Source organism: Nanorana parkeri, unplaced genomic scaffold, assembly GCF_000935625.1.
Source record: "Nanorana parkeri isolate BGI_ZX_2015 unplaced genomic scaffold, ASM93562v1 scaffold360, whole genome shotgun sequence".
Lineage (NCBI taxonomy): Eukaryota > Metazoa > Chordata > Amphibia > Anura > Dicroglossidae > Nanorana > Nanorana parkeri.
The window spans coordinates 53,930-78,873 of NW_017306628.1; the positions used below are offsets into that span (position 1 = coordinate 53,930).

The 24,944-nt window shown below is 41.5% G+C and overlaps 1 protein-coding gene across 1 annotated transcript in view; it reads left to right on the forward strand.

The window, feature by feature from the left end:
• The window catches only part of MANEA (mannosidase endo-alpha), a 37,303-nt gene that overhangs the window by 8,333 nt on the left and 4,026 nt on the right, over nt 1-24,944 (forward strand). Inside the window, exons 2-4 of the mRNA XM_018558804.1 lie at nt 11,053-11,598; nt 21,549-21,658; nt 23,039-23,115. Coding sequence (XP_018414306.1) covers nt 11,079-11,598; nt 21,549-21,658; nt 23,039-23,115 — 707 coding nt within the window. The 5' untranslated portion in view covers nt 11,053-11,078. The remainder of the gene's footprint in view (nt 1-11,052; nt 11,599-21,548; nt 21,659-23,038; nt 23,116-24,944) is intronic.

Consider the following 24,944-nt stretch of genomic DNA (forward strand, 5'->3'; position numbering starts at 1 on the left):
CACATGGTGCTCTATAATGTATTGCTGGGATTTGTAGTCCTCTATAGCTGATGGTACATTGTGCTGTATATTATACATAGGAATACAAATCCCAGCAATACATTATACACTGTATGTATAATGTACTATTGCTGGGATTTGTTGTACTCCTCTATAGCTGGTGCTATACTGCGCTGTATAGAGGACTACAAATCCCAGCAATAATACATTATACAGCACCATGCGGAATTCCACCAGCTATAGAGGAGCACAACAAATCCCAGCAATAGTACATTATACAGTGGTGCAATGCCGAATACCACTAGCTATAGAGGACTACAAAACCCAGCAACAGTACATTACACAGCGCAATGCAGAATACTGCCAGCTATAATGTACTATTGCTGGGATTTGTTGTACTCCTCTATAGTTGGTTATATTCTGCATTGCGCTGTATAATGTACTATAGCTGGGATTTGTAGTCCTCTATAGCCGGTGCCATTTTGCATTCATTGCTGTATAATTTTTCACTTTCCATTTCACTATTTTGCACACCACACTATTTTTTTTCTTTTTTACTTCCACCGCTCCAAGCTTGCTCCTGTGATGGACTACAACCTCAATACAAACTAGTAGTCCCTTCACTGGAGCCATTTTTTAAAATGTATTTTATTGTTTATCCGATTAACCGATTAATCAAACTTAATAATCGGCTAACTAATCGATTTTGAAAATAATCGTTAGCTGCAGCTCTAATAGTGTTAGGGTTACACAGCACAGGCCTTTGGACATACCTTGCTATCATATCTTTAGGGTTTTTTTTTTGCATTTTGGCTGTCCTTGCTGACATTACTATTGTCCAACTGACCTTTTCACATGTGAATGCAGTCAGCTCAGAAGCCATCATTTTGGGTCCATCCAAATCATAGTTATTTACATTCAGCCCTGATGAAAGGGGAAATTGTAGCCCTCAAAATGCGTTGGCTATCTATTGTTGTTTTTATCAGTTGAGAGATTAATGATTTTGGACTCTAAACTTCTCTTGGTGTGACACTCTCTTTACCGATTACATTTGCTGTCTTATCTGGCTGCCCTGTTATATAAGACTCCTATTAACAGTTAATTCTGATGTTAGCACATCTAGTGTGTTTACTGGCCTAGTACCGGTATTAGAAGCTCAGTAGTTTTAATTGTTTCGCTAGTTAATAATGAACTGTTTGGATCAGTTTGCTGTAAGCTGTTTGCTTGTACTTTGGTTCCCTATTTCTTTTTTTTTTTTTAATTCAATTTGAGGGATTGAAGACAAGGTACACAGAGTTGTTTCTTTACCAGACTGAACTGTAAATTGGTTGTGTTTTATAAAGCTCAACTACAGCTAAGGCTTACCATTTGGATTTGGTTATATTAGGGAAGGGTTATATCCTGTATATGTAGGAATTAAAGAGCCACACCACTTAATGTAGTCCAGATACAATTTTATTCCATTAGGATCCGGGACCTTTAAAGGAGAACCTTATGAGGTGAGTGATTTCCACTCATCCTCCTAATTAGAGCCGACCTGTGACATTGAACCTGTCACACGTCGGCTCTATTGATCGGGAAGTGAGCGAACACATACTGTCAAAACCGCGCTGTGTGAATGAGACCGCAAAGTGTCAGATATAGTAGATACTGACCTTGGAGTAATGTGATACAATGTGTAAAAAGTGCAAAACAAAAAAGAAACGCATGTATATAACATGCACCTTAGTGTAAAAGTAATTGCTACAAAATATCCATAATGAAAAATCAAATGCACTAAATATTAACTGTGAATCAATGTGATGCAATGTGCAAAGAATACCGACAAGAAAAACGCATGTGTGTAACTTGCACTCCAGTGAAAATAATAAATGGTTAAAAAATGTCCATGATCCTGGATCTTCAATAGTCCATTAAGTAAACAGAAGATAAAACATTGGATGTAGAATAAACTTAAGGTGGCCATACACTCTACAACCATCGCAAGACTTTAGTCTTGCGATGGTTGTAAAGGGATTAAAAAAACGTACGCCTATCTTGGACGGGCAGATCGCACTCTCGATCATCACAAGCCCGCCCTCCTGAGGGGCGGGCTTCCGATGACCGCAATGCTGAACGGGCAGTGTGCGCGTGCGCACACCGGCCCGTTCAGCATTTATCTTCCGAGCACCGTTCTAACCAGCCGAGAATCGTACGATTCCCGGCTGGTTTTCGAACATGCTGGTTCGACAGAAGACGTGCGACCGTACAGTAGAAACGGTCGCACGTCTCCGTTCACACTGCTCGATTCTCGTACGAAAACCCGATCGCATACGATTATCGTACGATAATCGTGCAGTGTATGGGCACCTTTAGTCTCCTGTGACCATCAACAAAGAAATCTTCTGGAATGCACCTCACCTTTAGCAGAGACCCACCAGGGTCTGTATGCGCTGTTCCTCTAATTCAAAAAAGGTAGAGGAAGCATCTGATGCCGAATACCTCCCAGCCCAGTTTCTTGGGCAAACTCACCGGCCAAAGTGGCTCCGTCGGCTAACGAAGGGGGAGGATGTCCGGTGATGTCACCGGACTCCTCCCCCTTCCCTTCGTTAGCCGGCGCATGCACTTGGGGAAGGGAGGAGGAGTCCAGTGGCATCGATGTGCGTGACGTCACCGGATCTCCGACGGGACTCCCGGAAGCCGGCAGAGAGGTGAGTGTTTTCATTAGCGATCAAAATAATTTTAACCGATCAAAAAGTTTAACGATCAATCGAGAAATTAGTCTTTAATTTCCACAGCCCTAATTTAAAGCTAAAAAAAATTGTTATATTAGCATTTGTTAGAATGCAGAATATGAATTTCACCTATTTAAACATATATTGTACTAAGTACCTGTTTTAGATTAAAGAAGAACCCTTACTCTTCCCACACTGCAAGGGTTAAGTGCTTGTTTTCCTCTAGGGTATGAATTAAAAAAGTTATACACTCCTGAACCTCAGAGCCGGCTTGCTGTTATAGCGCACCCTACAACCTGGCTCTTCCTGGGGACCCCACATCAGCCTTCTTGGGAACTATGTGCTGCCTGTTTACAGCCCTTCTGCCCGGCACACACATCTTCGTCTCTTAAGACCCAGGGACGTCAGGCCAACACCCCAAAGCAGAGTGGCAGCACAGAGTATGTAGCAAATTCATATACTATTATTCTGCATTGCTGTGTAATGTATTGCTGGTAGTCCTCCATAGCTGATAGTATTATCGTGCATTTGTGTGTGTTAGTACATGTTTGTTTTCCATGTTTGCCGCACGTTCCCATCCAATGGGGTCCTGAGTGACAAATGCGGAAATAAAGTGCATGTATAAAAATCTGCAGTTTTTTTTCTACACATTTGTGCACGCAAATGCAGAGGAAAAATGCACATTTGGTGTGCCATTAACTGGTAATGGTGTTTTGAAATCGTGCATGCGCATCAAAGTGTGCATTTTTTGCGTGTTTCAAACATGTACACAAAACTCTTAGGTTTGCATACGTGCATCAAAGTGCGTATTGTGTTTAAAAACATGCACAAAACTGGAAAGGACATCAGGCCAACACCCCAGAGCAGAGTGGCAGCACAGAGTATGTAGCAAATTCATATACTATTATTCTGCATTGATATGCACGGTATTGCTGGGATTTGTAGTCCTCCATAGCTGATGGTATTATTCTGTATTGCTGTATAATGTATTGCTGTGATCTGTAGTCCCTTTTTAGATTACATTATTCTGCATTGCTGTAGAGCTGCAGCTAACGATTATTTTCAAAATCGATTAGTTAGCCGATTATTAAGTTCGATTAATCGGATAAAAAATAAAATACATTTTTTAAAATGGCTCCAGTGATGGGACTTCTAGTTTGTATTGAGATTTCAGTCCATCACAGGAGCAAGCTTGGAGCAGTGGAAGTAAAAAAGAAAAAACGTGTGGTGTACAATATAGTGAAATGAAAAGTGTGAAATTATACAGCAATGAATGCAGAATACCACTAGCTATAGAGGAATACAATAAATCCCAGCAATAGTACATTATAGCTGGCGGTATTCTGCATTGTGCTGTATAATGTATTATTGCTGGGATTTGTTGTACTCCTTTATAGCTGGTGGTATTCCGCATTGCTGGTGGTATTCCTTGATTTGTTGTCCTCTATACATGCAGAATACCACTGCCTATATAGGGATACAACAAATCCCAGCAATACATTATACATACAGTATTCTGCATTGTGCTGTATAATGTATTATTGCTGGGATTTGTTGTACTCCTTTATAGCTGGTGGTATTCCGCATTGCTGGTGGTATTCCTTGATTTGTTGTCCTCTATACATGCAGAATACCACTGCCTATATAGGGATACAACAAATCCCAGCAATACATTATACATACAGTGTATAATGTATTGCTGGGATTTGTATTCCTCTATAGTTGATAGTACATTGCTCTGTATAATATACAGCATAATGTACCATCAGCTATAGAGGAATACAAATCCCAGCAATACATTATAGAGCACCATGTGTGGGTGGTACTGCAGTCTTACCTGAGCAGTCTTCCAGCAACTTGTTTCTGAGATATGGCCTGTCTATCGGCGGCTGTCATCCCCCCCCACACCTGCTCCTCCTTACTTCTTCTCCCCACGTCCCTGTGCCGATCGTGGATTTGGGCGGGAGGTGAGCGTGAGGCGCGGAGGAGGTGCAGGAGCGTGGATGCGGGCAGGTCTGGCAGCAGCGAGCGTGAGGTGGGGAGGAGGTGTGGCGCACAGCATGTGTTGAGCTGTGAACAGGGCAAACCAATCAAAAGCCGATTAATCGATTATTGGAAAAGTTGTCAACTTTTCCAATAATCGATTATGTCGATTAGTTGTTGCAGCCCTACATTGCTGTATATCGCATTGGTTGGATTTGTAGTCTTCCATAGTTGATGGTATTGTTCTGCATTGCTGTATAATGTATTGCTGGGATCTGTAGTCCCTTTTTAGCTGATGGTTTTACTCTGTATTGCTGTATTTGTATTGCTGGGATTTTAGTCCTCTATAGCTGATGGACATTTTGCATTGCAGTATAATGTATTGCTGGGATTTGTAGTCCTCTATAGCCGGTGTCATTCTGTATAATGTATTGTTGTATTATGTATTACTCCTAACTTGAGATGGGACTTCACCTGAGCACACACAAACCTGTTAGTGATAAATCCCACTCCTGGCTTAATCAGCTTCCGCCAGGGCATTCCACACCCCACATCTGCATGTAACAAAGGGACACGAAATGTCCTGGCCTCAGCTGATTGCATGTGTATTATCTTCATGTCTGCTTACTACATGTTGATGTCTGTGTCTGCTCTAACTGTGTGTGCTCTGACATTGTGTTCTGTGTGCTTTGGGCCTGCCATTTCTCAAATGGGCGTACAACATGATTAAGAGGGATAGCAGCAGCCAAACAGGAGGAAAATGTAACATTGCAAAAGGGAGCATGGGGTGAGTGGTATGCTACAATGGTGAGGAGAGCAGAGAGGTACATGGTGCATGAGCCTTGAGGGTGTATCCTGTTGTAATGCTCATAAGAAATGGAGGGTGTTCTTCTAAAAAGGGAGAAAAGGAAAGGAAGTATAAAGAGAAGAGAGGGAGATGGAGTATGCTTTCTGAGGGTAGAAATTTGAAAGGGTGCACAAAGTCACTGGTGGATGCTGATACTGGTTATATTTACAATAACGATGGTAAGTTGGTAAATATCTCCAATTCACCAGATAAACTTTACAGTAGAATTGGCATCGCAGGGTTATGTCTTGCCATCTTTTTCTGTATACACACCAAACAATTGTACAAAAATGCCCCACTGGACAGCATACAAAGCAATTCAATTAGGACAAGTGCAAAAGCCTCCAACTGACAGAACAGAATTGTTTCCACTGCTCTACTTTGTATATACAGAGTAGGAAGAAGGAAATAATGAATGCTTGCTGTGATATGTGGAATAATCCTATGATAAATGCTATTTCACTGAAATATTGTACATTTTTAGTTGTGTTCAAATGTAGATCTGTGTGACTAGAATGCATTAAGAAAGGCAATTTTCGATATCTTTAGAAGTGCACCATTTTATTTAATCACACTGAAGACCAATTTCATGAGTCATGAACAATTTCAGATATTGGCTGGAAAAGTATTATACTTGTGATTGTGCCAGAAGATGAAGTTGACCGTTTCTTCCGAGGTGTACATCGCTTTCGCCTTATCTCTTTATTTGTGCTCTTTGAAATAATAGGAGTCATCAAATGGCCAACCTTTTTGACAATATATTACTGCCAGTTGACACTTTGTCAAAGACTGCATTGATGGGAAATGCAAAAGCTTCTCACACAGTAAGAAGTGGAGCTGCATAGTTTAACATATTGAGTTTTTACCCTGATTACTTATGTATTATATGGCAGAGCAGTGGGCCTCATACCTTATAATATCTAGATCCTTTGGGCATTCATGAAGTAATAATAGTAATAAGTATACTTTACAGAGATTTATTGTTTTAGTCTCAAAAATCTTTACCATAATACAGTGATATTTGAGTCAAATTGGATATTAAATTGTTAAATGCAGTTGAGAGTAAAAAACAGTACATGGGAAGATTGTCCAAATAAATCCAAACGTTAGGTATGGGGCTTGCGCTTTGATGAAGACAATTAGCTAAAATTACACGCACGGGCTTGTACAGAAAAGTAAACCTGTACACCTCAAATACTGTGTCACTGCATAAAAATGTTCTGAATATGGATTGTGGCATACTGTATCGTTCTGTGATAAATAAAGCATGTGCTCTACGTACCATTACCACATAAAAGTCATAAAAGCAAGCCAATTACACCAAGTTGCCGTTAAAACTGTTACCCTACATACTATATACAGTAACTAATATGAATGGATGTATGAGCCTTCTACCCTTGCAGATAGAATTCCTGGTAGAAACTGAACCCAGGATCCCTGCACTGCAGGAGCTGGCTTCTAATCACCGCCATGCTGTGTCTGTTTTGTACCAGTATTGAGCACTAAAGCAACTGCATCACTACCAAATGACAAGTATATAGTTTGAGCTGTAAGGTAGACATTAAACCAACCCCTTGTACTATGCCAACTACACACCTTACCTGTGTGAGGTCAAGAACATTATTGTAGACAAGTTATTGTCCTGACCCGGCCTATAATATATAACCCTCTGCATTGCTTTATCATATGTACTACAAGCTTTACCATGTAAAATTGTCAAAATTTGTGTAGAAATATTCCAATGGCTAATATTCAAAAGGGGATTACATTACATCATACTGTAAAACACAATGCATGAGGCTAGTATGGTGTTGTAACCAGCGGCGTATTTAACTTTGCTGCTGCCCTAGGCAAGGCAGCAGCGCCGCCCCCTCCCCCGCAGCTTCTCGGAAAATCCCCCCTCCCCTGACTGACCCGCCGCTGCTCATACAACCCCCCCCCCCGGACTGACCCGCCGATTCTCGGCAGATAGCATCACCCACCTCTGTATAGTGCGCTCCCGCCCCAGCACCACGACACAGAGCAGCAGCCGGTATCTAGCAGACCCGATGACAGGAGGAAGACTTCCGCGTCACGTGACGGCCCGCAAGCAGCAGCGGCGCTGTGTGCTAGATACCGGCTGCTGCTCTGTGTCGTGGTGCTGGCGCTGGTGGCGAGAGCGCACTATACAGAGGTGTGTGATGCCATCTGCGGGAATCGGCAGGTCATTCGGGGGGGGGATGTGCAGCTTTGTCCTAGGCAAGGCAGCAACGCCGCCCTCAGCGAATCTGCCGCTCCAGGCAAACGCCTTGTTTGCCTCGCGGCAGATACGCCCCTGGTTGTAACCATATGAGAAAGCCACACAACTTGAAGCACTACTTACGATTTCAAACTTTGCATCCATTAGGCCCATGTTGCAAGGCAGACTGTTAGGTGTGTCAAATATACATGAATATCCATATTTAACATCAGAACTGAAGAAAAGGTATAGTCTCATTAGTGTCTGTCAACCTGCGATACTTATACCGCAGGCAATACCCCTGGAAGTTACAAGTGTTAGTAAACAGAGGTTAGCCACGCAAGTGGTAGTAATTGGCAAACAATATTACATATAAAAGAAGTTAAGCTTGAAGAACAGACCTGAACACAAAATATATTAACCAAAACATAGGCCAATATCCGCTCCATATTGTAATTTCCCAGTATGTAGCCACTTCTTATACCCTCACAAATTTTGTTTACTTTACATAAGCAATAGGTCAGGAGAGCAAACACAATATATTTTTTTCTTGAAACATTTTTCGGCACCAAAGTGCCTTCATAAGCAGGGGGTGCAGTGTCAGAAATACTCAAAATGTGCCATTGTGTTCAAATGATAATACTCAATATGGCCATATTAACTAATATGGTTTTAGCTCCTCAGCACATTTTGAGCATATCTCACACTGTACCCTCTCCTGATGAAGACACTTTGGTGCCCAAACATGTTGAGTTTTTGTTGTTATTAGCTGGAAGTGGTGGTTTCTCTGCAATAGGATAGATGTGGTAGGGGACATTGAATGTATAGTAGATTGTAAGCCCTCAGGGGCAGGGCCCTTCTTACCATCTTGTCTTCAATTGTATTGTGATTGTAATGTCTTCCTTATATTGTAAAGCGCTGCACAAACTGTTGGCGCTATATAGGGATAATAGGGATGTCCCGATGCTAGTATCGGGGTCGATGCAGGTCATTTGTACTCCTGAAAATGCCCCGATGCATAGAGCCAATACCGGCCCTTTTAAAGTTTAAAAATTTGTTTTAACTAGCTTCGGCCATTGACCCGCATAGCCCCTCCCCCGGAATACCTCTCCACCAAATGCAGGCTCCCTCTCCACTCTGACCTCTCCGGACGGAAGTGTGACAGCGTGGCGGGAGGTAAGTGTTCTTTGTAACAGTCTCTTCTCCCTGCTGGTGCTGGCTGCAGCGGTCTGTGTCCCTTTCACAGACCTCTCTAGCCAGCACCGCTTCTCATTGGTCAATGGCGTCAGGTGACCGCGTTGACCGAGTGCTTGCAATTTGCGAGCGAAATTCAGAATACATGGAACAGGTACAGATAGTACACCCGTATTGGTGGACGTCAAGGACCAGTCGCTGAAAGGTAAGTATAGTGGGAGGGAGATTTGTGCGGGTAATTCCATTTTCCCAAATTACTTGGGAAAGTGAATATACCCTTAGGGTTGGTGCAGACCTGCGGATTCCCGGGACGTGCGATCGTGTGCGGTTGCATCCGCATGTATGGGGCTACATCTGGGTGGCAATCGCTGGAAAAAAAAGGTACCGTATATACTCGAGTACGCAATCTGCCTGGCACGACTGGGGTGCCATTAGAAAATAATGGCACTGACAGTACGATCGGCGGTGGTGTGCGATTCCGTGACCACCCAGCCATCCGCTCGGTTTCGTGCATAATAACCGGTCAGTCACAGATCGCACACCACCGCCGATAGCGCTGTCAGTGCCATTATTTTCTAATGGCACCCCAGTCGTTCCAGGCAGATTGCGGTGTTTTCCGAGCGGTAGCACACGATCGCAGTTGCAAACACTGCGCGTTTATTTGCATGCAGATGGGGCAGCGCGGCTGGTTTTCATTTTTTTTCAATTTTTATTAAAGGAGAACTATGAGGTGAGTGCTTTTCACTCACCTCGTAGTTCTAGCCGAGAGGACGCTAGTTTGTGTCCTCCCGTTACCCTAAGGAGAACTATGGGGAAAAGCCTTAACCCCATAGTTTTCCTTTTTAACTTTGTAAAATGTTTTCATTTGTTTTTACTTTATCGCCTTTTTATTTTTTACATTTTTATTTAGTTACATTTTTAACTATTTATTACTTTTTTTTTTAACTTAACTGTAGTGCTATCACACAGTGATAGCTTTTGGAGGTGACAGGTTCTCTTTATTGACCCTGTCACCTCCAACACAGGAGCTCTAGCACAGCACTGTGCTAGAACTCCTGTGACAGAAACGAGCAGCGGCCTCCAGAGGCTGAGGGAGGTGACGGAGCCTGTCACTGCTCCGTCACTGCTCCAACACCCCCCCCGCTCCTGCCCCGCCCCCCGTTCTCAGCGCTCCACGTCCCCCACTTGCAGCGCCGCTCTCGGCGCTCGTTTCAAAAAAGTAAAGCCAGCCCTGCTACTTGTCCGTAGCAGGGCTAAAACAGTGAGAAAACCACGCCCCCGGAACTACATGTCCCGGGCGTCGGGCGTGATACGAATTCCACACCTCTGCAATAGCAGGCTGGCTATTGCTCCCAGCCACTGCCTGCTCTATTTACATTCAGTGAAGTGGAAAGGTAAAAGACCCCTAATGTCACCTTAAAGAGAACCTGTCACCTCCAATGCATGCAGCCCTAGTGAGAAACTGCCCTTAAATCATTAGTCTGTATTGTTTTCGAAAAAATGTCACATGTGCCTTTAAGAAAAAGTATCGGTAATTGGTATCGGCAAGTACATGAGGGGCTGTACTTGTACTTGGTCTTGAAAAAGTGGTATCGGGACATCCCTACTGCATAATAATAATTAAGACTTTGCGGCAAAGAATGTAACCCTAGAAGAGATTAATAAAGAGATGTAGAGTTAGAAAAGAATTAAAGATCAGTAGTAAAGTAATAGAAATTATGTTAAAAAAAGTCTTCATATAGAAAGAAGAATCGGTATGTGATTACAAAGTTAACTTCAATAATAATAGGAACTTCTGCCTTACGTTAATAGTTAAGAATGTATGTAGAAAGATATGGTTAGAGTAATAGCTATACGTTTTACCGTTTAATAAAGTTTATATAGCACAAAACATGTCATCACCTAACGTGTTCATATTCCGAGAGATACATTCTCTTTTGAGTTAATTTTAGTTACAGGCTTTTATGTAGATTAATCTCCTATAAACATGATGAAAGCATGACCCCATCAGAAGATTGTTAAAACTGTCATTTATTGTACTTTACTGGTGACTTGTCCATGTGTAATCTTCATTAATTGTGTTTTCTGTCTTGCAGCATCAAATTAATGGAGCTATGTCATCATGACAAGATTTCGCAGAAGAACATGCATCACATTAGGAATTGTCATTTTAATTGTCTGTAGTCTTATGTTGGTCTTGAAATCATTGAGGCCTGAAACAGCTGCATTTGGAAGCCCCTTTGGATTAGGTCTTTTACCTGAACTTCAGAAAGTCACTGTTCTTCATGAGAAATCTGCTGTAAAACCCAAAGCTCCATCAGAGCATGAAGCTGAACCCGATGAGCTTGTTCCACAGAAGCCTGTCATTATAAAGATGGAAAACCTACCAGTTCCTAATTATAATCTCCATGTTTTCTACTATACATGGTATGGAAACCCTCAGTTTGATGGTAAATATATTCACTGGAACCACGGACTGCTGAAACACTGGGATGCTAAAATCGCAAGTAATTACCCCACTGGTAAACACAATCCTCCTGAGGATATTGGAGCCAATTTCTATCCAGAACTGGGCCCATACAGTTCCAAGGATCCTTCTACTTTAGAAGCCCATATGAAGCAAATGCAATCAGCTGCAATAGGTAATGCTTTTCAAAACATATTACAAAACTTGGTTGTGCCCAGTGGTGTATTTTGGTTTTGTGCTGCCCTAGGCAAGACTAAACTCGGGCACCCCCCAATCTAAATGTGCCCCACCCCTTCCTGTTTAGGACATTTTGCGCAACCTGTCAGTCACTGGATACAGCAAACACGGGGTCCCAGGGGAGCTGTGCATGCTCTCTAGTAGGCTGTACGGGCTCTCAGGAGAGCTGTGCAGAGTCCCTTTCCCTGCATACATGTGCTGCTCCTCTTACCAGCAGCCCGAAGTGCCATAAGTACCAACAGGATACATTGCAGTCCTCCAGCCTGCTTCTGGGACATCCCACCATCAGCTCACATGCTATGGCCAGCCCCGAGCCACCCGCTGCTTCCCCTCCACCTCCTATACAAAGCCAGCCGGACCGCATCTCACTGGGCCCTCCCCTCCACCGGGCAGCTCCCTAATTAGGCAGCCGCTCTTAGTGCCATGCGGCCTCCTAGTTTGCCTCATTAGGAAGCCGCCACTGCCTGATTCTGTGCCGCCCAGCCTTGGCCCACAAAGCAAGTGCCCAGTATGCCCAAAGGTAAATCCGGCTCTTTCCACCTTATTGGTTTGGGGCAGCATTTTCTGCCGCCCTAGGCAAATGCCTAGTTTGCCTTGTGGTAGATACACCCCTGGTTGTGCCCCTTAGCTACTGTAACCAAAAAGTATTGAAAAGAGTCCCTTATGCTTAAATACTTGCTCCAGAGAACTATGGCAAACCAGTATATTGGTCATTAGAATGCTGCACTCTTGGGTATGACAAGGTGCATTTAAATATCCAGAACAGTGCCACCCCCAATTTATGATATGCACATTATTTTTGTAATAGTAGCACTATGTAAAAGTTTCTATACATGTAAAGGAATTGACTTATTATACATTAACCCTTGCAAGAAAAAGTTTTGAACCCTTTTGTAATTACTTGGATATATGTGTGAATGGCTCTTAAAATGTGGTCTCATATTCAACCAAGTTACAATAATAGACCTAAAGACAAACAACTCAACTCACTAAACAGAACACTGTGCAATTGCTGTAGAGTTCAAACTTTTGTACATCCTTCCGCAGTCTCACAAGTATTGTAGGGAATCCAGGTGCTATTTTTTTAAACTTGGCACATATATCATGTGTCTTAAAGGCCCCGTTCCCACTGCGCGATATGCAAATCGCGCTGTTGTCGTGCGATTTGCATATTGCGCAATATCGCGAGATTTGCCGCGCCATATCGCGTTCAAGCTTGCATTGAGCAAGCATGAATCGCGGCTAAATCCGCTCCAAAAAGGGTCCTGCTGTAGCGACACACGACCCGCGACAGCAGGACCCTTTGCCCCATTGAAATGCATCGGAGCGCGATATCGTTCAATGTGAACGGGGCTAAAGAGTGATAGCTTTCTCTATGATGCTATTCTGTCAGCATAATTCTTATTTTGCGTTTTTTTTCATATAGTGGACAGAATAACAGAGATTTACTCTGCTGTTACCATATGGTTCTTGCATTGCATGCCTCACTATTCGCAGGAAATAGCTACACAACTTTTGTTTGTAAAGTTTGTTTTACGGCAGATGGCTGAACACTTGGGCCTTTTTTAAATGTTTTTAGCTTTTTGCCAGGTATTTTTATTTCTACAGTCCTTCCTCTGATGTTCTCTGAAGTCCTTTTTCTTAGTAGTATTTGTTCCCCAAAAGATATCTAAACCCAAACACCGAAGAACTGTTAATCTGCAATATATTCTTCTTCTATGTGCTCTCTTTATTAGTTTTCATTATTCATGTTAAAGCTGGGAACATGTTACAATCTGATTGTATACTTTCATTTTAGCTCTACCAAAAACATTGTAGTAAAAGGGCCCACATAATTAGATATAAATGAAAAAGGTTATGTAGGTAGACCCTTACACTACATAGTTGCCTGTAAATCTAGAGACGATTGCGCAAGTTAAAGGGGAACTATGGGGTCAGGGCTTTTCCCCATAGTTCTCCTTAGGGTAACGGGAGGACACAAACTAGCGTCCTCCCGTCACCCTAAGCTCAGTATACTGCGAGCTACAGCTTGCGGTATACTGAGACGCCGGAGCGAATCCCGACATCGATGTCGAGAACCGCCCAGCTGCGTGAGTGACAGCTGGCTCTGCCTATCTAGAGGCAGAGCCAGCTGTACCTGCCCCCTTCCCCGTCCGTTCCGCCAGTCAGCGCTGGCGAGGGGGGAATCCATCCCCTCCCCTGTCACGGCAGAGAGCCGTGACAGGATCGAGAAGTGAGCGAACACCGGCATGTGTTCGCTCACCTCCCGATCTACTGAGCCGACCTGTGACAGTCTCATTGTCTCAGGTCGGCTAGAACTATGAGGTGAATGAAAAGCACTCACCTTATAGTTCTCCTTTTAATCAGGGCTGTCCCTATAATGAGTCAACCAGAGACTTTTGTCACTGGCAGCACCTCATTTAGTCATGTGGGGGGATGGCAGGCAGAGCGGCATGTTGGCAGTGCAGCAATGGCATAACAATAGCCATAGCAGCCCATAAAGCTGCTAGGGGACCCCATTAGTTGGTCTACGTAGGAAAACATGAGGTTTACAGTATAAAAGTGTTGAAGTCATAACTCAGATCGTCTAGTCACAGATCCCCCTCTGAGCAGTAAGAAGCATTCGCTTATCTATCTTAGCCGTGTAGATTTATTGCCCTCTGAACTTCTGCTACAGACTGAAACTAACCCTGTTTTGTGGTTCTACAAAAGTTTAATGAAGCTAGAGTTTAAAGAAGTTTGTATTGGGGTTGAAGAGTAAGTGCGTACAACAGGATTATTCATTTTATCATAATATAAAATATCATTATGGTTGTTATTATTAGTGCAACTATACCTTTTACCCCCCGCACTGCTCCCTAGTAGTGTAGTAACTATACTGAAAACTCTCCTGCTACCGGTCCTTGATACATACTTCATGTTAAGATCATTAACACATATTGTCACAGTCGACACTGCCAGCCTATAGAGAGAGACAGCTATGTTCAGCCAGGCCAGGTGGCGCTACTTCACACTACGCCTTAGGCAGCAGAAAGGCTAGAAACACCCCTAAAAGTGATTGTAACTTTCTGTACTCCGAACTGAGGTATCAAGCAATCTTATCGTCTTACCTAGCTACTTTCTGGGCAATACAATATATTGCCTCCCTATGTAATGGAGTTGAGGATTTGAGGTGGGATTAGTAGGCCAAATCAGGAGAGTAGCCTAGTGACAACCAAGACTCGCTCCATAGATACGGTGGAGTGAGTGAATTGTGTCACCCTAGGGCAGGATTTGTGTTTGTGCTGGATTACCAGGACAATATAAAAAGAAAAACATCTAATAAAAGGAAACTAATGTAGCTAGTTTCTAAGAACTGGTAAGATACAATATATTACATTTTGTTCTCTGTTTTATATTTGCTTGAATATATAATGCTGTAAAATGTTGTGCATATTGTCTGTTGAATTAGACTGTTATTTTTATTTCTATCCTGAAGATCAAGCACATTTTAGGAGCCATTTATGCATAAAGCCAAGAAACTATCTTTTTCTTGATTCTACATACAACTTTTTTGTGCAGCCTTTTGTAGGATGTTACCAAAGGCAAAGAAGCCAAAAATCTATAAGATTTTGGACATAAACCAACTGTATGCTACCTGGCTATTTGGGTACTCCTACAATAAAATTTCCTACTGTAATTCCTGACTCTGTTCCTGTCTACCTGGTCACTTTGGGTATCCTTGCCCATGTTTTTATGTTGCAGCCTTTACTGCTTCATTTCACTTAATCTAAAATGAAAAATCCTAAAGCGAGTGCAGGACCCCCCCCATAATGACAATGTTAGATGTGTAGACCTAGTAACTGAGGTATTACCAAGAGTTCCATAGAGATATAGGAAACTGTCAGGTGGTTTAAAACTCCAAATCTACCAAAAACATCAAATATGAATCTTTTTCATTTTATTAACATGATAATGTTACTTATGTATTTTTTTAAGCAGTGGCACTTTCTGCATCATAAGTCCAAATTTGGTTTTGCATTGCACTGTCCTGGACAACTTGGCACCAGAGTGTCTCCTGAACCCAGATATTGGACAGTCCAGTAGCAACCTAAGTGAATGTTTTCAATTACACCACACTGCATAGAAGAAAACCTATAATATATATATATATATATATATATATACACACACCTAAATGATGGAATATACCAAGATGACCAAGGACATAGATTACTTTTTTTACTGGTGCTTTTATATTCTGAGCATGTTTCCCATCAGTTTGCATTAGCATGTGGAATAATGAGGTTTTTATTGGTGGTCAGGGGACTGGTTACACAAATTAAGGTGTAAATGATATGATGACTACATTTCATATTCTCTTGAGTAGGAAAGGATTATTATTTGAATGGCTATAAAATGCTTTCATGGTAGCACATAAAGGACTTGCAAGCAAATGGGTGACATTAAATTCATTTTAAACTGTACATTATCCTTCTGCATTGCAGTCTGTAGTGTCTAGATTTTCCCATCACCGACGATATGAGAAATTTTCAGGACAATTGAACAGTGTAAGGACCCGCATTACAACTGTGTGAAATTATAAAGTACCCTTTACTGCAGACGTGATGCATTGCTAAAATTAAAAGTGCCCAGTGGTCCATGAGGGATGATCTGATATTAAAAGACTTGGATGGGATACATGGGAGTTGCCTCTGTTTGTGAGGATTAGAGCACAGTGCAAGAGCTGGGAGTAAAATTGTGCAAAATGTAAAAAAAAAAAAAATACTCTGAAAAAAATCAGTAGTGTAGGAAGAGAAAAAAGTGGGACTTTATGCCACAAACCCTAAGGAAAGAGGTAAGGGCTCAGAGAGGGGAACAGAGGGGGAAAATGGCATTAGTGAAGTTAAAGGAGAACTATGAGGCGAGTGAAAATTACTCATCCTCATAGTTCGAGCCGACGTGTGACAATTAAACTGTTCAAACGGCTCAATAGATCAGGAAGTGAGCAAATAAGCTGGCTCTGCCTCTAGATAGGCAGAGCCAGCTGTCACTGCACAGCTGGTTAGATCTCAAAAGTAATGTCGGGATCCGTCCCAGCTGGGGCGGTCTCAGTATACCGCGAGTTGTAGCTCGCAATATACTGAGATTTGGGTCACGGGAGGACGCTAGTATGTGTCCTCCCGTGACCCTTAAGAGAACTATGGGGAAAAACACTTACCCCATAGTTCTCTTTTAATTATGTTTGAAGTGAGTACAAACTGGTGCCATTGGTATTAGAAGAGGAGAGAGTGAAGGTGTGTATTAGTGAGAGGGCTGATCTCAGTACATCACTCCCAACTGTCATTGGTTTGGAGGAACTGTCCTTCTTTTTGAACCAACTCCCTCATTCCCTCTTTCCTTTTCTGTTGTCCCTCTTTTTGGTCTGATGTTAAACGTCTATAAAAATGTACAGTTTAACTACTAATTGCATTATATTACATAACTTTTGTTATTGCATTTGGTTTATTAAAAAGCCAAGTTGCGATTTTGTTTAATTTTTGACCAGTCCTTTTTATTGAGACTGAATTATTCATGGTCTCCACAACTGAGGGTGTGGCAGGGCTCTGTCTTTTGTCTACATACTTTGTCTCTCTTTCTCATGGAGTAAAGGAGTGAGCAGGAAGTGTAGACATATAGAAGCGTGTACAAGAGCGAGGTATGATGCTCTTCTACTTTCATGTAAAGAAAAATCTTACCAGTGGGCTCCTAAGTAGTGTTCTTAGTGACAAAGTTTAACAACCCAGAATCTCTGACATTTAAATCTGTTCCATCTATCTACTAATCTACCCATCTTCAAAGTGTATGTCTAGACAAAATGAAAACAAAAAAACATATATAGGGTCAGTCTCTGCATTGCATGCACATTTCCCCATATCTTGTCTGTTAAAAAATACTGCAAGTACAGAATAATGTCTCTTGACCTACCAGAAATCCAGTGAGCTCCTAATTTCCTGTAGTGAGCTGAAATGCCTGCTGCATTGCAATGCCTGAGCTTTCTCCTGCTGGACTAAGGAACACTTCCTATTCTCCATCTCCATAACATAAGTGGAGTATTAAGTTAGAAGCACACCAAGTTTCTGGCATATCACCGGGTATTTTTCTGTACTTTTTTTTCCTTCAAGGAATAAAACATAATATGCATGTATTGGAGATACAAATGTGGACAATTTGTTGGTACCCTTCCATGAAACTAACAAAAGTAATTTTGTATCCATCGTTTCTTGTTACATATTATATAAAAATCAGACTTTGCTTTTGATTTTTGATTCAAAAGAATATTTAAAATAATAAAACAATTTAAAATTGCATGGCCAGAAATGGTGGGATGCGTAACCTAATATTTAGTTTCACAACCTTTTAGAGGCAATCTCTGCAAGTAAGCAATTTCTGTAGCTCCTCAGTGAGGCTTCTGCACTTGCCAACAGGTAGTTTGTTCATGAAGAGTGGGTCAAACTGCCCAAACGGTCTTAGGTTTTAAGGGTGCTTAATCTGGGCTGCATGTTTTAATTCTTTCCACAGATAGGATTCAAATCAAGGCTCATAGAGGGCCACTTCAGAATAGCCCAATGTTTTGTTCTTCGCTATTCTTGGGTGCTTTTAGCAGTGTGTTCTGGACCATTATCCCATTGAGACAGAGCTTTCTGACATTGGGAAGTATGTTTCACTGCAAATCCCTTGACAGTCTTCAGATTTCATTGAGCCCTGCACAGATTCAAGGCATCCTGTGCCAGGTAGACAAAGGGATGTCCCGTTTCTGGAGATACACGTCCTGACGAAGCCCTGGGGGAGGGGCGAAACGCGTAGACGCCACACGTGTAATGCCTGGACTAAACCCCTAATAGAGAAGATATACCTTACTGGACATCCCGACTTATGGCTTATACCACCTTCGAATCACCAAAGATTCACCAAAGATAACATAACATCACATGGATATCACTAAACCCCTGTGAGTGCAAAAATACCCATACCAAGGATTAATATGCAGGATCGGGTCCCCCGCGCAAAAAACGAATAAAACCTTTTTTGTTTCCCTCCAAGTGGAGAGGTAAGCTATACATGAAAGAAGACGGCATTCTGGATATGTGAGTAAAAGATCTTTCTTTAAATACAAAAAATCTGTGTCTACACTAGACATAATGTATAGAAAAGGACACACTGTGCAGAGAGCAAAGAGAGAACCTTATTACAAACACATGCCGTACAAAACATCACAGCCTATAAATACTAAAGGTGAGCAATTAAACCAACGACATTACACAAGGAAATAGCTTACCTCCAACTATTCATAGTACGATGGAATAGACTCCAATCACAGAAGATAAACACTACGAAAGCATCTAAGGGAAGGAATTATCTATAAACATCTCAAGACCTATGGATACAAGATAACAAAGATATTGTACTGTCAATGGGGAGACCGCATATTTAATCCACGAAAAGGAGGGGAGAAGGGAGGGGAATAGAGATACATCTAGATGTATTTAAATTTGTCCAAGCATACTTGGGCAACTTGGTCTTGATGGAAAACTTTATGAATGGGCCAGTTCCCAGCCATGAAATACCTAAACCTTATTGCCGATTTATATAAGGTTCCAAATCAATAACAAAAAGACAAAAAAAAAACACACAAAAAAAAAAGGGGGAGAGGCTCATAGCCAGCATATATATAGGACTCGTAATCCGTATAATACCTACGAATGAAAAAGTAGATATTATAAAAGCAAACCCCATCTCTCTAAAGAGTTGTCCCTAAGTGTCAGATTACATCCCCTAATTACCTGCTCCTTCACCCATTGTCATAGAAAAATTCATCTGAATGTTTATAAGAGATCGAGCCCTGCTAGGTCCCTCTGCATTTATCTATACCATCGGTATCTTCCGCCACAAGCTTTTTGAATCCTGTGAACAATTCAAATGCAAGAAAAAAAAAAAGTTTTCTGTTTGTTGGTGTCCAATTCTTTCTGTAGGTCTCAGTATAACCCAAATGTCACAAAATAATACATTCTATGTCCCTTATTAAACTCCAAGAAACAGATTTTCAACAGCTTCTCTGGTATAAAAAAAGGACATTAGTTTAGGGCCATTCACACTTTAGCATCATGGTGTATAGTTTATTACCGCACATGATTTTAAAATGGTATGCTTTTTACTGCAAATGGTTTTGTAGACTGAATAAAAGACAAATGTTCAACCTCTCCCAAATACCAACAGTTGTGGTCCAGAGGAAGGCAAAAAAAAACACTTGCATTTTGGGGAAAAATAAATCCTCCCTGAGCCACAAGGTGATCAGTTCCCCTGTTGACTCATTACCCACATACATGCATACATACATTTTTCTTTAATCCTGCAGTCCTCAACTATACCGGGCTATTGAGGGACTGTGCCAAATGCTTTTGCAGAATCTAAATATATATTACAACAGCATTACCAACATCCTGAATTTACGTCCTTATAAAAGGGAATTAGACTTTATGAACTCTTTGTAATCTGCTATTAGATTATTCTCTTCGTTATGTATTTTTATGAAGAAATGTCTTCAACATTAAAAAACAAGTAAGAATGGATGTGACTAACTACTATTACCTGCATCTGTGTGTCATCCCTCAAATAACTTACACACAACAGAATTTGGGTCTACTAGTCAATAGTATTCCCTGTCAAGCTTTTTTCTTTTAAACAATGAGAAATCATAAACTGTACGTCAGTCTTGTGGAATCATGTTGGAAATATTTATCCGGTTTACAGTATATTGCTCTCAATTATGCCTGTTTAGGACCAAAAAAGTAAGCAGAATCTCCTTTAGTGAAGTCACAGATAGTAATATAAACCTAAGAGAAACTATCTTAACCTTTTATACACTTTATAGTATATAGTATGTTTTTGTTTTTTTACCCAAGACATTTCTAATCTACAAGCAGTCTATTTTATTATTGTTTACCCTGTATTTTGTGTCCTGATATAATGTCACCATTGTACCCCCTACTGTTTTGTAAAAATTGGTACAACCCTTTAGTTGGACACTCCCAGCTACTCCTCCCCAAATTCTTTTCAACATCTCCCTCACTGTGTTAAGAGGGTTCTACACATGGTGTTACAAGGCTTCAGAAAGAAATGTCTTTCCATCCCTAAGAATGACAAGAAACCACATCCTCTGTGGTGTCAAGCCTGAATAAACAACATTGGATTCTTCTTGGTGAGTTGGACACTGCCTGTGGATACCACCACCTCAGTAGGTTATCATACCATCCGTACAGAGAAGTCTCGGGAGGTATGCTCAAATGCATAAATCAGTGGTTGAGACAGAACAACTTTCATGCGCAAATTGCTTTTGCTTAAATAATTCAATAGCAATACCAATTTTTTCGTAAAATTGGAAAATAAAAGAAATGTGGTATTTATCATACAGAAAGAAAAGTGTTAGAAAAGGAGTTCAAAGTCATATAATGATGTTCATTGGCAAGAACTTTTATTTCAGTTGGCCGGTAGATCATATAGATCCCCATTTAATGTTATCATCTTAAAGTCTCAATGAAAATTTCAAGCAGAGTTGGCACATCAGAGGTTAGGTGCAGCATATAAAACCTTGTTACCTTTTTTTGATCATAGAAGCCAAGCTTAAATGTCTGAAATATTTGAATCAAACCAAAGAGTAGAGCAATTAGATACGTATGCATTGTTTGAGGAAAGTAGATGATCTTCGCTATCTGGGTTGCAATGTTCACATTCAAAAGTACAAATATGTGTATAAAAACTATTCTTGAACTGATATATAAGTTTGGCTTATCTGTATGGATTCTACTATTACTTATTTAGACTATCAGTATGGCTTTGAACATTACCCTTGTTTTTTAATATTGATTACAGGTGTGCTATCTTTATCTTGGTATCCACCACAAATGAGTGATGACAATGGTTTCCCTTCTGATGATCTGGTGCCACATGTTTTAGACATGGCTCATAAATATGGCCTTAAGGTAAGTTAGTGAGATGTGTGTGTGATTTAGTCTTGGTTGTCTATTCAGCCTGATCTCAGCCGTACACCGACTAAAATCAGCCGTACATCGGCTTGCTGCAGCTGGCTTCGGGTCGGCCAAACGTGCTCATCATGTTTGGCCGACCTGAAATGCAGAAGGAGTTCGACATCTGCATCGGCTGAGCCAAACCTCTGGCAGGCTACCCGCTGCTGTTCGCCCTATTTTCATAGATGCCGAGCAGAATAGAAAAACAGTTAAAGTAGAAAAAATAAAATGGAAAACGATTGGGCGGAGCTAGTAGTGACAGCTAGCTCTGCCCAACTATTTTCTATTGGCTGGGACCAGCTGTCATTACAATGAGAGCTTGTCAGAGCCGGCGGTGATATAAAAAAGCCGGCTCTGCAAAGCTCTCATCCTAATGATGGAACAGCGTCCCTGGTTACCTGGTAGCCAGGGGCACTGATCAGTCATTACTGAGAACCCGGCGGTTCTGCTGCCGTCAGAATAAAAAATCAGCATAGGAATGCATAGCTAGATTCCTATTGGCTGTTTCACAGGTCCTAGTACAATGTAACTCCTAGGGCAGGGGTAGCAAACCTCCGGCCCTCCAGCTGTGTTGAAACTACAAATTCCATGATGCATCTCTCTTCGGGAGTCATGTCTGGCTGTGAGAATCATGCAATGCCTCATGGGATTTGTAGTTCCACCACAGCTGGAGGGTTGGAGGTTTGCTACCCCTGTCCTGGGGGAATGCACAGTAGTGTATATCAGTGACTGCCCAATGGCTGAAGAACCATCAGGAACCTAAAAGACAGATGATCATTGAGGGACAGCTCTGTCCTGTCAGCGCTGGAGGAGGGCAGACAGGTATATGTCATAATGTGCAAGAGATGAGCTCCACTCCATCCAGCTGTTTGCAGGCAGAAAACTGGCTTATTTTACACATATAGCTATTGAACAAAAATTGCCTACCAGGAGCAGTTAGAGAACAAGTGATTTAAACAAATTTGTCCCACTGGCTCAGTGGCACTAGTTCCCACAAGCTCCATCCACAGATATTTGCCAATGGTTAGATCATCCTGGCGTCATTTGTTTTTATGTCTGAAGAAGCATCCGTGTTCTCTGCTCTACCCCCTATTATGTTGTTACTTTGCATGGCACGTGTGGTAATTGATCTTTAAATATAGCCTCTAATGCATATGCATATGTGTTATAATAACAATGCTAACATGTTTCACTCTGTCATTTCAGCCATGATTGACCTTTGTGAAAGATAAATGACTGCACTTTCTGTTTCAACCACTTTTTTGGTTTGCATGGAAAATGTACTTGAATGTTTTTAATGCAGTTTGTGCATTTTTTTGTTCTCTTTTTTTGTAGGTTAATTTCCATATTGAGCCATACAAAGACAGAGATGATGTTAAGCTACGTGACAGTATTATATATATTGTTGACAAGTATGTTTGTTTTTTTACTTAATTCCTTGTGTACAACATTACCTATCATCATTGTTTGTTTTATTTTTGTTCAGTGCATTATATCCTTATATAATGCGTTACTACAATTTGAAAGATTGTGGCTGACACATACTTTCAAAACTATGCCACATTTCCCTGCTGATTCAACCTATATTTTATAAGAAGAAGAAATCACAAGTGGGGGCTCATCCCATAGCAGCCAATTGGATATTTGCTTTAGTCTTAGCTCTGACACCTAGCAAAACCATACTGATTTAGGATTCCCTGTTACTGTTTTACCCAGTATCAGTTAGCTGGTGGAGCCAGTCATGCTTGTGCCCATAGATGGTGAAAAAGCAGCCAGAATGTGAAATTATTCTCTGTGTATGGGCTCCTTATATATTTGAATCCATATTGCCATGAACGCTACACAGAAAATCCACATAGAAGTGCTGAATGATAAGCTGCATCTGAAACACATGGCTCATTACCTGTCTGACAGAGGCCTTATTCTCCATTAAAATGTATATATGCAGCAGCCAGTTACCATTTGTATACCAAATATAGGACATAATTGATGATGTGTAATTGCCTATGAAATCATTATTGAATATGAGAGTTTTCACTGTAAGAATTGTCAAAAAGTGAAGTGAAAGTTGGCATAATTATGGAAAACCTATATTGAAGCTGGACTATACTCACATTCACTTCAGCAATGCAGTGTCAACAAGCTTCCATGCCAGCACCAACATCCTCTCACTGACTTCTTCCAGGTTCATGTTTTTCGGCAATTTTGAATGGCTTGGCTAGAATGAAGGAAGTTCATTCATTCTGACTCCCAGCAGATGCTGGAATTGTACATATTGTACATATTTAGTGTACAGTTTAACCTCTTGCCGTCCGCCCGTTGTAAAAAAACGAACGGACGGCACTGCAGCATTGGCGGGTTGCCGTCTCCAGACGGCATTTTTTTCCTGCTCGCGCGGCCCCCTGGCGGGCACGCACGGGCAGAAAAAACCCGACCATTGCACACACCCGTTACCGGGTGTTTCACATATAGGCGATCAGCGGCTCCATAGCCCGCCGATCGTCTATATGTGCTCGTGCGTGGCCGCTGCCGGCTGTTTTTTTTCCCCCTCCCCTATGGCGTGGATGGGAAGGGGGTTTAACACCGCGGATGTCAACTGGTTAAATAAGCTATAAACCTAGATGCCCCCTCCCAACACAGATCCCGTTCAAAGCCTTTTTCCATGGGGAAAAATACTCCATTTGAAGTGTTTCCCCAGTACTGGATATTTTTTTTTACCTAGAATTCAGCTTTAACTCAGTCTCCTAAATTATAAAGCATGAAAATGTCTGAAAATACATTTTCTTTGTTTTATTAGTGGTCACATGACCACTTTCTGTCTTCTGTTTCATACAGCACTGAGGTATGGGATGGAGTGTTTATAAATGCTGGCCTGGATGACAGTGGGGGCCCACAGCTAGACCCACTGTCAATCATTTACTACTGATGGATTTAAAAGCTCCCTCCTTGCAGAGTACACTAAAGTTCCGATTTCATTAGACACATGAACCAACATAATTTCTCTAGATTACAGAAAAGACATAATGTAAATGACAGGAAACCACATCACTGCACTGACCAATGAGAATCTTCTTTCTTCTGGGTTTCCACCTCGGAGGAAAGAAGGCTTAGGGTCCCCACACACCTTACGATTATCGTACGATAATCGCGGGAAATCCCGCGATCGTACGATGATCGTAAGGTGTGTGGAAGCCGTGCGACCTCTACTACTGTAGGGTCGCACAACTTTTTTTTTTTTTTT